Source organism: Lolium rigidum, chromosome 3, assembly GCF_022539505.1.
Source record: "Lolium rigidum isolate FL_2022 chromosome 3, APGP_CSIRO_Lrig_0.1, whole genome shotgun sequence".
In the NCBI taxonomy this organism is placed as follows: domain Eukaryota; kingdom Viridiplantae; phylum Streptophyta; class Magnoliopsida; order Poales; family Poaceae; genus Lolium; species Lolium rigidum.
The window spans coordinates 237,022,713-237,037,014 of NC_061510.1; the positions used below are offsets into that span (position 1 = coordinate 237,022,713).

The following is a 14,302-nucleotide window of genomic DNA, read 5'->3' on the forward strand; positions in this document are numbered from 1 at the left end:
AAAACGTCAGATTTTGAAAAGAAATCAAATTTAAAAAGTTTAGATTTTGAAATGGTCGAATTTAAAATGTTTAAATATAAAAAATGTCTAGATTTTTTGGGGGGTTTTAAAGAAATCTTCAAACTTGAAAAAGTTTCACATTTTAAAAAGAAATCAAATTAAAAAATGTTTAGATTGAAAATAGATATTCAAGTTTGAAAAAATCCATAAAATCCGACTGGAAAAAACAAACAGAAAACTAATAAAAAAATAGTGAACAAAAAAAAACCAACCGAAAGAAATGAACTGTAAAAAACCAATAGAATTTTCTAGAGGTTTCCTAAAACCGTCGGGAAAAACCTACATGGGGGCCCACTAGCGATGAAAGGGTGCGCGTCGCTCCCGTACGCGACGCAACGGGCGTCGTATAGAATCCGTCTATTTTTTATCTGCCATCACTCGGAGACGGACTCCGTTATCTGGTTGGAAAAGGAATAAAGCCCACCTTACAAGAGCCCACGATTTCCCTCTATCGGTTTCTTCTTCATCGTCTTCTATTCTCTGCCCCTTTTGGTGCCGTGTTGTCGTCTCCATCTGAAGCCTGGGCAGGGATCCACGCCGCCATGACGGGGAAAGGAGAGGCGGCGGCGCACCACAGGGAGGCCGAGGAGGACGGCGAGATGGTGGGCGTGGTGAAGCTGATCAGCGCCGAGGGTTTCGAGTTCGTCATCGACAAGAAGGCCGCCATGGTCTCCAACACGCTCAGGAACATGCTCACCTCACCCGGTACCCTCCTTATCCGTCCTTCCATCTACCAACTAATCGAATTGGGTCCGCAATCGGTCGATTGGTGTTACCGCTGATTAATCGAATTGAAATCCACGAATCCTAAGGTGGCTTCGCCGAGTCGCGCGATAACGAGGTCAGGTTCCCGGAGATCAGCACCGCCATCCTCGAGAAGATCTGCCAGTACTTCTACTGGTCTCTCCACTACGCCAGGTAAAATCACCCTCCCTTGGATACCCCTCGCCCCCTCCCTCTGCAAATCCAGATTATCAAATAGTAGCTTAATTTGGTTTCGCGGCGATCGAATTGGTTGACTGCGTTCCCTACCTAGGGTTCATATACAAGCCCCCAATTCCGTAACTCTGTCAAATTGACTGCTTACCCTAGCTAGGTTTCACATACAAGCACGGCCATGAAATAGTCAAGATTGACATCCTCTTGTTTTATGTGTTTATCAATTGCTCGAGCTAAGATCGATCCGAGCGTGCTAACGATTCATGCGCTCTGCCTGCAATTCCACTGCCAACAATCTAGATGTATTCATGTAAAAAGAAGGAAATTTCATCTTTCGAGGACTCTGTTTCACAAGATGCATGCAGGCAACAATATTTCTGGGCATAACCTTTCAAAAGGATTCTCTTGTATCCCACATTACTCCCCCTTTCTCTGGTTCGGTGGCTAAAACTTATGAACCATGTGAGTTTCTTCTAATTTCAATATTTAGCCACCATACAGTCCGTAATTTCTTGCTTATAGTTGTTGGTGCACTAGGTTCTCTGTGGAATACACCACACAACTTTGATGGAAAATATATCCGTATATCTGCGTCTAGATGTCCAGCTTACTCACCATGGCATCTGTGACACCAGTAAATCATGGCATCATGCCGCCATGAGCTGTCCGAAGACCATGCATTTCCTTTTTGTTTACTTCCCCATACTTTCCGTTTCTTGTTATGTTAGTGGGTTACTGGCCATGCAGACTTCTCATGATTTAATTTATTGTTAATTTGATTGTTTTCTGGTGGCAACTGACAAGGCAAGAATTTAATTGTATGTACATCACTCAACTTTGATGGAAAATATATCCGTATATCTCCGTCTAGACGTCCAGCTTACTCACCCTGGCCATGCATTTTCTTTTTCTTTGCCTCCCCATACTTTCCTTTTCTTGTTATATTAGTGGGTTACTGGCCATTCATACTAATCATGATTTAATTTATTGTTAATTTGATTGTTTTGTGGTGGCAACTGACAAGGCAAGAATTTAATTGTATGTATAGTGAAACCTCAAATGTCCTAGCTCAAGCCTTCCTAATGGCGTACGATCGCGACCAACCTCGACATTCCGGAGTTAAATTAATATCCATTTAAGCAAGAATAATGTTTGTTCTGAAACAAGGGAAGTTGTTCTGCTTCCTTTGTGCGGAGTCACTTGTATATAAGATAGCAACAAGCCAACAACAGACGCAGCTTTTACACTGAGCTATCAATACCACATGTCCCACTCCACCAAGCCACTCTTTTGCAACTGGACCAGTTTGAGTGAAAAACATATAAATCTGGATAGTTGTCTCAACTGATAGGCGTTAATGGAATGATATTATTGTGCAACTATACCATGTTTTCTGTCTTATGGCTTGATTTATCTTTTCAATTCAGAATGTATTAGGGTGACTTTAGTTTTGTTTTAAGTATTTTCCTCTGATATTAAAGGCCGTTATGTTGTATGAAAATGTAACATTGAGGTTCATTTATAGTGTTGCATGCTTAATTTGGTTCATTTAGTGTTAATTTTTATTGGAGGGATTATGATGGAAACTTGTAAATTTGCAATCGATGCTTGCATAGTTACATAGCTTCAAGAAACCATATTTGTTCACATGGTTTTTGGTTGAAGAAACCATAAACCAGGAAAAACAGCGGTTTACATGGTTTTTAGTTGCAGTCCAGACTGACAGGTGCTACTTGAGTTAGAGTAGACAACACAACCCTTACACCTGGTTCTTTGTTTAAATAATATTATGTTGAGACTAATTCAACTATTTATACCGAGTTCTGCTTGGAATGAATGAAGAAACTTGAACTGCTTGCTTTGTTGTCGGTTTCCACTGTTTGAGGCGAAACGATTTTTTTGAACACCCCTAGTCGACACTTCGGTTCTTAGTATTTCTGTGACATCCTGGCCCATGGCTTAATAGGATTCATAGGATACTCATACCAACAAGTTGCAACTTTTTTTCCGGAACCTCTGAGGTTAAGTGTGCTTGGCCCGGAGTAATTTGAGGATGGGTGACCGATCGGGAAGTAGTTCCCGGGTGTGCACGAGTGAGGACAAAGTGCGCAGGAAAGACATGTGTTGGTCTGTGGGGCTAGTCTAGAGATCCTAGAGAGCTGCCAGGGTAACAGGCCCGGCCGGGGGGGTTGTCGGGGTGTTACAATTTCTCACTTAGGAAAGTGGAATTTAGCGTGTTTCCGCATATGTTGCATATTGCTGCCTCTATCCCAAAAATATTAGGCGTATTTGTTTTCATTAGGACAACACTTTAACCAACAATTGCTCTTTTAATATGTGATTATGTGATACAAAATCATTACCATAAGTATACTTTATAATACGAACCTGATGACATAAATCATACTCCTAAACCAGTACTAGAAACAATATATGCCTTATAGTTTGCCTCAACATTCCGTAGTTAAATTAATATCCATTTAAGCAAGAATAATGTTTGTTCTGAAACAAGGCAAGTTGTTCTGCTTCCTTTGTGCGAAGTCACTTGTATATCAGATAGCAACAAGCCAACAACAGATTCAGCTTGCTTGCTTGCGATCAGATCTTGGCAGCAATCATACTCCTAAACCAGATAGCAACAAGCCAACAACAGATGCAGCTTGTTTGGATCAGATGCAGTGCAGGAGTATCTCTTGATATTTGTTTGTTTAGGTTGCTCACCACATACACCATGTGGTCGTGCAGGAGTATGTCAAAGGCTCCCACTGAAACAATATATGCCTTATAGTTTGGAGGGATCTCCTAAACCAGTACTAGGCCTTGTCGTGCCTTTCATCTTTCTCGAAGATGGCAAGGAAAAGACGATTTTAGTTGTTGTACTCTATTTGTTGTTTGCATATTGCAGTGCTTGGTGACTCACAGTTTCCGTTTTATTTGGCATACTGCATGCTAATGTTTGCCTACTGCAGCAGCTTGCTTAACGACTTCAGCTCTGTTTTGTTTGCAGTGGGAAGGAGACGGCGGAGTTCCCGATTGAGCCGGAAATAACCCTGGAGCTGATGATGGCAGCAAACTATCTCGACACTTGAGCCTGTAAAATGTGTCGTGAACATATGATGAATCCGTCATCCATTTGTTACTAGAAAATGTTGTGTTGTATGTATTTTAATCTTGGCTCAGTGGATTAAGCTCTCGATGGACACACAAAGTTGTGTGCTGCGCAACTAATAGCAGGAATCTGTCGTAGCTGTCAGCTTGCTTGCGATCAGATCTTGGCTATTAATTGAATCGCGACCAGGGTCGTGCACATGCAGCTTGTTTCTAAGTACGGTAGTAGACAAGATTCCACGAGTGATTAACTAGAATCGAATCGAATTGTGTAGACCAGCCAGCGCATAAGGTCACCTTCAGCAGAACGTGGCTTACTGATAATCCGTGGGCTACTGAAAATCCGTGGTGTCTCTTTGGTACACAGGAATTTGAAGATATGAGACATAAAGAATAAAGGACTTGATAGGCGCATGTATGATTTAGTTAAATTTGAAGAGAGAAGATGCATTTCCGGTTTCATAGTGTTATTTTTATGAGTGTTAGAGGCTCATATATGATTTAGTTAAATTTATTATCTCAACAAATTTGTATTCTGCAGTTATATCCTCTAAATGTTAGGAGTCTGATATTAATAGGATTGCAAAAACTTAAGACTTGTAGTATTGCATGACATGCTGAATGGCATCTGAACTAGTAAGAAAACAAAGTGGGTGTCAAATTTATGATGTTGACGGAGAAAGATGTAGCCGCAACAGATCCAGCAAACCATACCCAAAATCACACCATCAGATCTGTGGTCATGCGATCCTTCCTACCCCTCAGATCCACCCACAGAAACGCAACTCCTGTTCTTGAATCATCAATGCTAGTATATTTTTTGTTCCTATCCTTTGATTACTCCTGTTGTTGAATCATGTCTGCTTTCGATTTCCTGTTGGATCTTAATAGTAAATCGACACGTCATGATTGGGATGGGTACAGTACAGAAGAACCGAAATGGGCCAGGAGCATTTGTCAGAATTGGATACTGTAGAATTAATGCCTGGAATATATATTTTTAAAATCAAATGTTATAACGGTTGGAGATTTCATTCTTGGAGTGTTAATGCTTGGAATTTTGGTTGGATCTTGTCAGCATGCTGGGCAGCATGGAAGAAGAACATGAGGGTTCTCTTCTTTTTTGTTAGCAGAAAAAGAGGAGAAAAAACGAACGGAAAGGGAATGGGCCGAAGAGAGCGGAAAACCCCACACACGTGGACACATCTGGAGTCTCATGACCGAGTGGACATACAAGAAGAGGAGCCGAGGAAGGCTCCAAGGGCGGCCAGCCAGATACAATACAGCAACAAGAAAGATTCTTTCCCCCCCTCCAGCCCCTGCCATCGGGTCCGCCGGCGGCGAGCGAGCCACAATGGCGGCCTCCCCCATCGACTCCGCCTGGGAGGTACGCGCCCGCCGCTCCGATCTCCTCCTGCATGTCTCGATCTCGACGGATCTTTCTTTCGTCTCCCCCCTCCTCATCCTGACTGTTTCTTTGCCTTGCCGTCCTCGGGATCAACGAACGAATGCAGTCCCTGATCGGCAACTTCAGCGAGTTCCAGCTGGCCAGCGTCGTGACCTTCGTCCTGCACGAGAGCGTCTTCTTCCTCTCCGGCATCCCGTCCCTCCTCTTCGAGCGATTCGGACTCTTCGCCAAGTACAAGATCCAGGTCTGATCCTGCCTACCTCACACCCTGCCTCAGTGATTTGATTCGTCCGCTAGATGCACGTATCTAGGTCCGCCTGCCATGTCAAATGCATGCGTACATCTTCTAAATTTCGTCAAACATGGTGGAACAACAGTCAAACGAGGGGATAGATAGGCAGGGAAAGATGACCCAACCTTCTTCCAAGCTATTGACGGATGTTTTTTCGTTTCCTTATTTTACATACCTTTCCCTATCATGACAAGTAAGACAGTCCAGGCAAAGAACTGATTATTTCAGTGGCGTGATACTGACGTGAACCTGACAACACTGGGAGCCACCCGTTTTTATTTTGCTTTCTTGGCTTAAGAAACCATTTCTGACTGTTTTTCTGTTAGAAATTCAAAATCAAGTAATATGACTCGCGCCAAATAAAAGGGCTTCTGAGAGTAAGAAAGCTAAATCAATTTTACGTAGCTCTCTATTCTGCAAGTAAAACAGCCCAAGAAAGAAAAAGGGATGCATCTGATTTATTTTGACTGTATGTGATACTCATATGAACCTAAAAAACGCTAGGCACCACCCATTTTCATTTCCAACTCTTTCTGAGTTTTTCCTATGCGATATTCAAAGTCAAAATTTGTGTCTGGTGCCGAATTCAAAATGAGTACCGAGAGAAAGAAAATAAGGATGTGAAACACTTGGTCAGCTAATCTTGTGTCTCTGGCCATCCGATATCTGTTTTAGGTAACTTTCTCTATCATCACAAGTAAGATAGTCCAAGCAAGGAACTGAGTTATTTCAACTGTATGATGCTCATATGAACCAAACAGCACTAGGCATCACTCTTCAATTTCGCGTTCTTGGCTCCTACTTCAGAAACTATTTATTGCTTTTTCCTGTTGGATATTCAAAGTCAAATATTATGCCTCATGGCTAAATCAAGTTGCCTTCCTTGAGAAGGAAAATTAAGAATGGAAAACACTTGGTCAATTAAGTTTGTGTCTCACTGTCTCTAGACATTGAAATGTCGATTGCTTTTCACCAGGTATGCAGGAGCACCATTTAAATCTTGCATGTCTTAGTCACCAAGTGGCCAGCTCCTACTTAGGAAACAATTTATTGCTTTTTGATATTCTAATTCAAATATTAAGCCTCATGGCCTAATCAAACTTCCCTCTCACTGCGGATACGGGAGCACTACTTAATTCTTGCATGTCTTGATCAAGCTATAATATAACATCATGCCCAAGGGAAAAAAATTGAAATGAAAATTCCAAGCTAACAAATCCGTGGAATGTGGAATGTTAAGCTGTTCGGTGATCAACCACTACATCTTTATCAGGACAAACAAATCCATGTAATGTGGAATGCCTTAGCTTGCACTAAATACATGAACATTTAAAATTGTTCAAATCTAGGATCTTTAATGATAGTAAATTCTTAAAAGCATAATTGGTTGCATAATTAGGCTAGATCTAAGCTACAGCTACTAGGTATCGTACTAGTTAGACTTTGGTAATAGGAAACTCATGCAGCACTTTCAATATAATTGCCCTTCTGCAATTTTAAATATCTTTAGTGTTTCCTTTTTCTCCTAGAAATAACCCAAACTAGATGACCAACCGGCTCACTAGTTTTACCGCTGACTTTCTTCGCTAAGAGCATTAGTTTGTATGGCATTCCGGGTTGGAGATATATCCCTTGGACTAAATTTATTCCAATACAATAAGCTGGTTCTGGATTTCATTGCGGAAAACTCAGCCTCCATTTGCTTGTTTTGAGCTGTAAGGAAATGTTTCTGGATGGTGCAGTTTTTTCTCTATGTATAGTAGACTATTCATGTGTTTCTTTAAGCCTGTAACGCTTATGTTTTGTTTCATTAGCGGAAGCAGGTTGTCTTCCGGGCTCTTAAGGAACATGCATGCCTTGAGCTTATCTCTTAAAATGCTTACCTTTCAAGGAAAATACATCGGTGCACATGGGTGCCAGGACACCCTATACATGGAAAAAAAATCAGTAATTCAAAAAAGGCCAAAAGAAATTCAAATCTTTTTTTTTTGAATCAAAGATGATCATTTGTTGTAAAACAAACTTGAAACACCCTACATACAAGTACTATTCACGCTATATTCGTCATAAATTTGTTTTTTTCCCTGATGTAAATATGAATCATTGCGTGGCCAAACAATTTTATGCAAGTACAATACTTGATCATCTTTGATTCCCAAAAAAAATCAGTTTTTTTTTTACTTTATTGGAAATTACTATTTTTTTGGGTGCATACAGTGGCGGACCCACCGTAGGGGCGAGCAGGGGCGGCCGCCCCGGGTCTCTCGCGGCGGATCAGGGTACCGCTCGTCTCCACCTGTCTCCGGCGGCCGAGCGGAGCAGCGCGCCAGCGCCATGGATAGATCAGTTCATCGGTGAAATTTTTCCGTTCATGACAAGGTCGAAGGGCACGGAAGACGATAGACACAGTGGGCTGGGCATCTGAGCTGAAGTGAGAGGCCCATCAACGTGTCTCACAAAGACCCTGGTAACATCGTGCTGAATTGTCCTCAAAAAAAAAAACATCATGCTGAATCGCTAAACATCGCGGGCAACGGGCAACCGCACCTACAGCTCCTTTCCAGAAAAAGAAATCCTCATCTCAAAAACAAAAAAAGTTCTCCACCCTGCATCTCCAATCGCTAGTGCACCCATGTTAGAAAGAAAAAAAATCTTCAGTGAACGGAAGTGCACAATGACCAGCGTTTCGAGCGGAAGTGCATCATGTTAATAATTTCTAAGATTTTTTGTTTGCGGTATTGTTTCTAAGTTCTTTAATGATTTATGTTCACCATAGTTGTATAAATTTATGATCGGAAAACTAAAATATCTCACCGACTATTTCTATACCTAATAATAAAGGGAGAAGTGTTTCCTTGGTTCGGTCCGTCTTCGTAGAAGTACATAATTTTCGTCCGTCCAAAGTCCCACCATCGCGCGAGTTCTGTTGCCTTTCGATTTGTGTCGTGGTCGGTTCAGTTTCCTTAATTGTTGTCGATAAAACCCCTCGCAAGCACGAGCAATGTTTCGTCCAGGGATCCCTTCTGCCTGACCACCTACCGCAAGCCATACCCAAAACCTAGATCAAACCCGCTAGACGGGAGTCACGAAAGTTGCAGGCCAACGTGACCCGTGTCCCGTGTCCCAGCGCCCCACCGCAGCTAAGGCCATCTCTGCCATGTAGGAACATCGATTACTACAACGGAGAGGACGATGACCTCCACGACCTCTTTCGACGGCAGGACGAAAGTGACCCGACGGCCAAGTACTGTGTCTCCAACACCTCGAAAATAGTCACAACGCTTGCTTATTACAGGGTACTACATGGAACCGGCCGGCCATGATCTCTACATATTAATTGGCACACTAGCGCTGGCTGGCCGGCGGCCGCATCTCTGGATGCTCAAGCTCAATCGATCGTCCGGCCATATGTTCGAGTGCGCCGTCGACGAGCTATGGAGGAAATTCATAAATACATGGAATTCTACAATGACCTCAGATGGCGGTGGCGACGATCGCAACGTGAATTTGCGGCTGGGAACTCTGCCCGTCTGCCGTACGTCCGGCATCTGCCATATGCGTCGTCTCTTGTTACTGATTGGTGCTCCGGCTGGAAAGTCTGACGAAGCCGTTGCCCTACTCCTTTCGAGCCAAGCACACCGGCATCGAGGGCTCCAGCTGCACCTCGACGGCGCGCGAGAGGCCTGATTTCAACAGCCCCGCAAGGACGACTAACCTCACAAACTTCTCATTAGTTCGTGCTCCGCCGACACGTCGCCCGCCCTTCCGGACCTGCTCCACCACTAGAGCCACGCCGCCGCAGGTGACCTGGTGCTCCTCGACGAGTCGACGACGGCCTCAGCCCCTCCTCAGCTCTCCTCCTATGCATATACCTCCTCTGGCGAGCTGCACCGCCCCTCGTGCCCCCAACGACAGCCAAGAGAAGTCCGCACAATCCCGCATAGGAGGGATTAGCCGCCGCCGGGCCCTCACCATCTGAGCACCGCCTCATTGCAGGGTGTCGTCGGGCCGCCGCCTGGCCTGCACCGTCGTTGCCACCGCCTCCTTGCAGGGTGTTGTTTGTGGCCATCTTGCATGATCAGTAGAAACTGGATCGAATTTCTTAACTTCACGTGATTGATGTCTGACCATGTACACGGTGCAGGAAACATCTATGTTTGTACCAGGACGAGGATCCATGGACATTAATATTGCCGAGCCTGACATTGCTGGCCTTAGAATGCAGTCACCACAGAAGAAAACCGTCATGTAGAAATAAAGTGGATCGATATTGAGATAATGGTTGCGTGAAAATAGAAGTTTCTGCTTGATTCAGGGTGTCAAACTTCATTGTTTTCATGTAGGAGAAGGCAGGTTGTGCCACGAATACAAGGTGTGGACGTTGGTGACAGATGCATGCTTCAAGATTGCTGAATGACCATTAATTTCTTCCTCTTAATGATCTAAGTTGTGCCTGGTGCAGTGATTCAACCATCAGCAGCAGCAGGAAATTAATATGGCACAATTTATCATCTCACCTAGGTTCATCTACCAAAGTTATCGTGTCATGCCAACACGAACTTAATTTCTATGCATCTTTGATGCATATTTTTTTCTCCCAATGCAACGCATGGGCAAGTTTCCTAGTCTTTTCTTAATTACCCTTGCATTTGTACCCTAACAAATTTATATCCTAAAAATTCGCCCCGGTAAACCTCAATTCCTGGGTCCGCCACTGGGTGCATATAGGGTGCCACAGCACCCGAGACCCAAAAATTCCTGTCCTTCCTGGAAAATACATTGTTGCACTACCTTTCAAATGTATCATTTAAACTGTTGACCTCATTCAATGTTGTTGATGTCCGCACCACATTTACTTTACTGAGAGAAATCTATGTTGGAGTGCTTTTTATTGATTTTCACTCCAGTTTCTGCTTTCAGTGCACATCATTTTTTATTTGCTCTTTTATCTATGTCTGTCGTGAAATATGTGATTCATGGAATAATTCAATGAACATTTGTACGTACCTTGCTACCATACTTGGTGTCCTAAACAAGATGTTTGTGCATTTTTGCAGAAGAAAAGCAACACCCCTGATTACCAGAACAGATGCGTACTGCGTCTCATTCTCTACCATGTCTGCGTGAACTTGCCCGTCATGATTCTCTCATACCCCGCCTTTAAGTTCATGGGGCTGAGGAGCTCTCTTCCTCTGCCACACTGGTATTGTATTTAATGTCCTTTCTCCAGCAAAAGTAGGCCAACTACCAATATTCTTTTCATCTAAGAATGTTAAAGATGAAAGCAGCAGGATAATCAAGACTCAAGCGGAAATTGAAACTGTTTAACTTGCTAATGGTACCCCTGTTGATGCAGGACGGTCGTTGTATCTCAAATTCTTTTCTATTTTGTCCTCGAGGATTTCATATTCTATTGGGGGCACAGGGCTCTCCATACCAAATGGCTGTACAAGCATGTCCACAGTGTACACCACGAGTAAGTGATACACTCTTTCATTACCTCTTACTTTACATACTACATCAGTTTGTTATCATTCTAATTTTGAACACAATAAATTATGGGCAGATATGCTACACCATTCGGCTTAACTTCGGAATATGCGCACCCAGCCGAAATTTTGTTTCTCGGATTCGCCACAATTGTTGGTCCTGCCCTGACTGGCCCTCACTTGTTCACCCTATGGTTGTGGATGGTGTTGAGGGTGTTAGAGACAGTTGAAGCTCACAGTGGATACCATTTCCCATGGAGCCCATCGAATTTCCTGCCACTGTATGGAGGGTAAGTAGGCTCGAATGCGCGTACCTATGGTATATGATGGTAAATGGATTATATTCGTCCATTCGATAGATTGCATTTAACAGTGTTGTAAATATTTCCTCATGAGCAGCTCTGACTTCCATGACTACCATCATCGTTTGCTCTACACAAAGTCTGGGAACTACGCCTCTACTTTTGTTTACATGGACTGGTGAGTTTACATGGACTGGTGTTTGCCATTGCTGTGTCGAATCTTGTCTTCCCTTTTACATGACATGCATCTTCACCATCTTGTGTTAGGTTGTTTGGCACGGACAAAGGTTACCGCAAGATTAAGGCCATCGAAGAGGAAGAAAGGAAGCATTTGTAAATTGTGAAGCTAGTCTTTTTCTTTTCTTCTCTTGGTCAACTCATCGAAACTAGTTTTTGATCTGTTGTATTAATTGGTGGTAACATTGCCTTCATGGGAGGAGATAGATGGAGTTGGTCAATCCTAGGCACAGTCTGAAGCTCTGTCTTTCTTCTTCCCATATTTGCTATCGTAATGTGATCATGTGTTGTCTAGGCCAACTTATATAATTTGTGATGAACTAAGTTTGTTGTGTGCTATTGCGGCTTGTTTGGAAGTACTGATACTTTGGCAGGCCAGAAGTAAATCTGAAGCAACAACAACTTGTCCGAATAGTTTTTGTAAGTGGAGTAAAATAACCGAAATGCGATTCTTTTCTGTTATATTTTCCCCTTGCAAGTTCATCTTGGTATAGTGGCACGTTGAACGATACAACTGAATACTAATTCAAAACATGTTGTAACTTTGTTTGCGTTGCGTATATCATATCTTGGCTGCTATGGTCCGTCCGCCGTCGACGCAGATGACTTGGCCGGTGATGTACCCAGCGCCGGGCATGCAGAGGAATGCCACGACCGTGGCGACCTCGTGGGGCTTGCAGAAGCGTCGCATGGGCACCCGCGCTGTCTCCATGTCGGCAAGCTTCCGTGCCATGGCTGTGTCAGCGGCAAGCGTGGTGGCGGAGAAGTCGGTTTCGACGCCGCCTGGCGCGACACAGTTGACACGGATGCCGTGCGTCGCCCACTCGGCGGCTAGGCTCCTGGCGAGCTGGTGCATGGCGCCCTTGGTGACGGAGTAGACTGACAGTGCCGGGTAGGCGATGTAGCCCGTGACGGAGGACATGTAAACCACGGAGGACGCTCTGGCTTGGCGGAGCAGCGGGTGCGCGAGCTGGGAGAGGTGGAAGCAGGGGTCGAGGTTGGTGGCCATGAGGTGGGCGTAGTCCTCCGGCGTGGTGCGGGCGGCCGGCTTGTAGAGGGACTGGCCGGCGTTGTTGACGAGGATGTGGAGCTTGCCGCCGAAGAGGTCGCGGACCGTGGCGACGAGGGTCTCCCTGTCGTGGCGCGTGGAGACGTCGCAGACGGAGGTGGTGATCAGGGTTTGTAGGCCCTTGCTCTGCCATCGCCGGCGGCATTGGTCCAGGTCGGCGGCGCTGCGGGAGCAGGTGTGCACCCTGGCGCCAAGACCGGCCAGCTCCTCCACGATCGCAAGCCTACACACGTTGTACACAATTCATTGATCGATATATTGAGAAGGTGGGACATCCAACTACAAAGAAACGGGCACCAACGAATCGAGAGTAGGAAGGCACGATACGATCATTTACCCAATGCCTTTGGTTCCTCCGGTGACGAGCGCCGTCATGCCGGCGAGGCTCCACCGGAGGCTCATCGTCTCCTCTGAAGAATCCGCTATGACGCCTGCCATCGATGTATGAATCTCCTACGGTCCTACGTAATTATGATCGATCGTTCAGTTCTCACTACAGCTAGCTAAGTAGAGTAGGACAGTTCAAGTAGGTATATACCGAATTGAATTTCCGTATGCCAATGACCATCTATCTTGTTCTTAGTTAGTTAGTTACTATAGTTAGTATTGGATTCCCCTCCAGGAACGTACAACAGCCAGCAGACATAGATACTTACGATGCTTGCTGCCAGCTGCTTCTGTTTACTGTTAGCCAGAGCATCTCTAACCGATCCCTTTTCTTTAATTTAGAGAACTTTCCCTCCCCTTTTCTTTTAGATTCTCGTATATAGTCCTCCAAATTTACCGCCGCAGAACCGATCCCCTATAACTTAGTGGACTTAATTCTGTTTTTTGCAAATCAAATGATTTGAACCAAAGCATCGTTATTACAAACCGAAACAAATGTAATAAATCAAATAATTCATTATTACAGACCAAATTAAATGAAATAAATCAACATTTTCGAAATCAACACAACTAATTACCGAGGAGAGGCTAGTGATGCTCAACAAGGCCAGCTTGTAGAGCATTATGTGCATCCTTGTTCTCGATGCTTAGATGCAATTCGAGGAACTTGTTAATCCCGTTAAGATCCAAGCATGACCGAATTGAGAACCAAGCCTCAGCGTCCGAAAATCTTCGTTCAAAATTATAATCATGGCCATCTCAAAATCTTTGCCTTCATCGTCTTCCTCCTCTGACGAAGAATCATCGAAGATCATTTCTCTCAACCGCTTCATCTACAACCGGAGCGCCTCTCGGTCAAGTTCGGTGCCGAACAAAATGAAAACGAAAAATGAAAACTCAATGCGGCATTGCGTCGAGTACCTCGGGTGCGCCGGAGGCGCACACAACAGCTGGCGCAGTAGAGTCGACGAGAAGCGGTGAGGCGACCGGCGGGACTACGCAACGACTAGG

At 44.4% G+C, this 14,302-nt stretch overlaps 3 protein-coding genes across 3 annotated transcripts; 2 read left to right on the forward strand and 1 right to left on the reverse strand.

Moving 5' to 3' along the window:
• Window positions 1–523: 523 nt before the first annotated feature.
• LOC124699157 (elongin-C-like) lies at window positions 524–4,267 on the forward strand. The gene is made up of 3 exons (XM_047231503.1): window positions 524–765; window positions 873–978; window positions 4,007–4,267. The coding sequence occupies exons 1-3, from the start codon at window positions 603–605 to the stop codon at window positions 4,086–4,088; spliced, it is 351 nt and encodes a 116-aa protein (XP_047087459.1). The 5' UTR covers window positions 524–602; the 3' UTR covers window positions 4,089–4,267.
• A 1,107-nt stretch (window positions 4,268–5,374) lies between these two features.
• Window positions 5,375–12,176, forward strand: LOC124703173 (very-long-chain aldehyde decarbonylase GL1-11). The gene is made up of 7 exons (XM_047235395.1): window positions 5,375–5,494; window positions 5,622–5,759; window positions 10,865–11,010; window positions 11,164–11,283; window positions 11,374–11,586; window positions 11,696–11,776; window positions 11,866–12,176. The coding sequence occupies exons 1-7, from the start codon at window positions 5,462–5,464 to the stop codon at window positions 11,933–11,935; spliced, it is 801 nt and encodes a 266-aa protein (XP_047091351.1). The 5' UTR covers window positions 5,375–5,461; the 3' UTR covers window positions 11,936–12,176.
• Window positions 12,177–12,397: 221 nt separating this feature from the next.
• LOC124699158 (noroxomaritidine/norcraugsodine reductase-like) lies at window positions 12,398–13,342 on the reverse strand. Its single transcript, XM_047231504.1, has 2 exons — window positions 13,242–13,342; window positions 12,398–13,127 (listed from the first exon to the last, which is right to left on the reverse strand). Exons 1-2 carry the CDS (start codon window positions 13,340–13,342, stop codon window positions 12,398–12,400), a joined length of 831 nt encoding a protein of 276 aa, XP_047087460.1.
• Between the last annotated feature and the right edge of the window lie 960 nt (window positions 13,343–14,302).

Excerpts from the sequence above, each read along its gene's own strand:
- LOC124699157 (XM_047231503.1), top strand. The coding sequence starts at position 603 with ATGACGGGGAAAGGAGAGGCGGCGGCGCACCACAGGGAGGCCGAGGAG. Across the intron at positions 766-872 it reads GAACATGCTCACCTCACCCG|GTGGCTTCGCCGAGTCGCGC; the intron begins GTACCCTCCTTA and ends ACGAATCCTAAG. Across the intron at positions 979-4,006 it reads TGGTCTCTCCACTACGCCAG|TGGGAAGGAGACGGCGGAGT; the intron begins GTAAAATCACCC and ends TTTTGTTTGCAG.
- LOC124703173 (XM_047235395.1), top strand. The coding sequence starts at position 5,462 with ATGGCGGCCTCCCCCATCGACTCCGCCTGGGAG. Across the intron at positions 5,760-10,864 it reads TCGCCAAGTACAAGATCCAG|AAGAAAAGCAACACCCCTGA; the intron begins GTCTGATCCTGC and ends GCATTTTTGCAG. Across the intron at positions 11,011-11,163 it reads TCTCTTCCTCTGCCACACTG|GACGGTCGTTGTATCTCAAA; the intron begins GTATTGTATTTA and ends CTGTTGATGCAG.
- LOC124699158 (XM_047231504.1), bottom strand. The coding sequence starts at position 13,342 with ATGGCAGGCGTCATAGCGGATTCTTCAGAGGAGACGATGAGCCTCCGG. Across the intron at positions 13,128-13,241 it reads GGAGGAACCAAAGGCATTGG|GCTTGCGATCGTGGAGGAGC; the intron begins GTAAATGATCGT and ends CAACGTGTGTAG.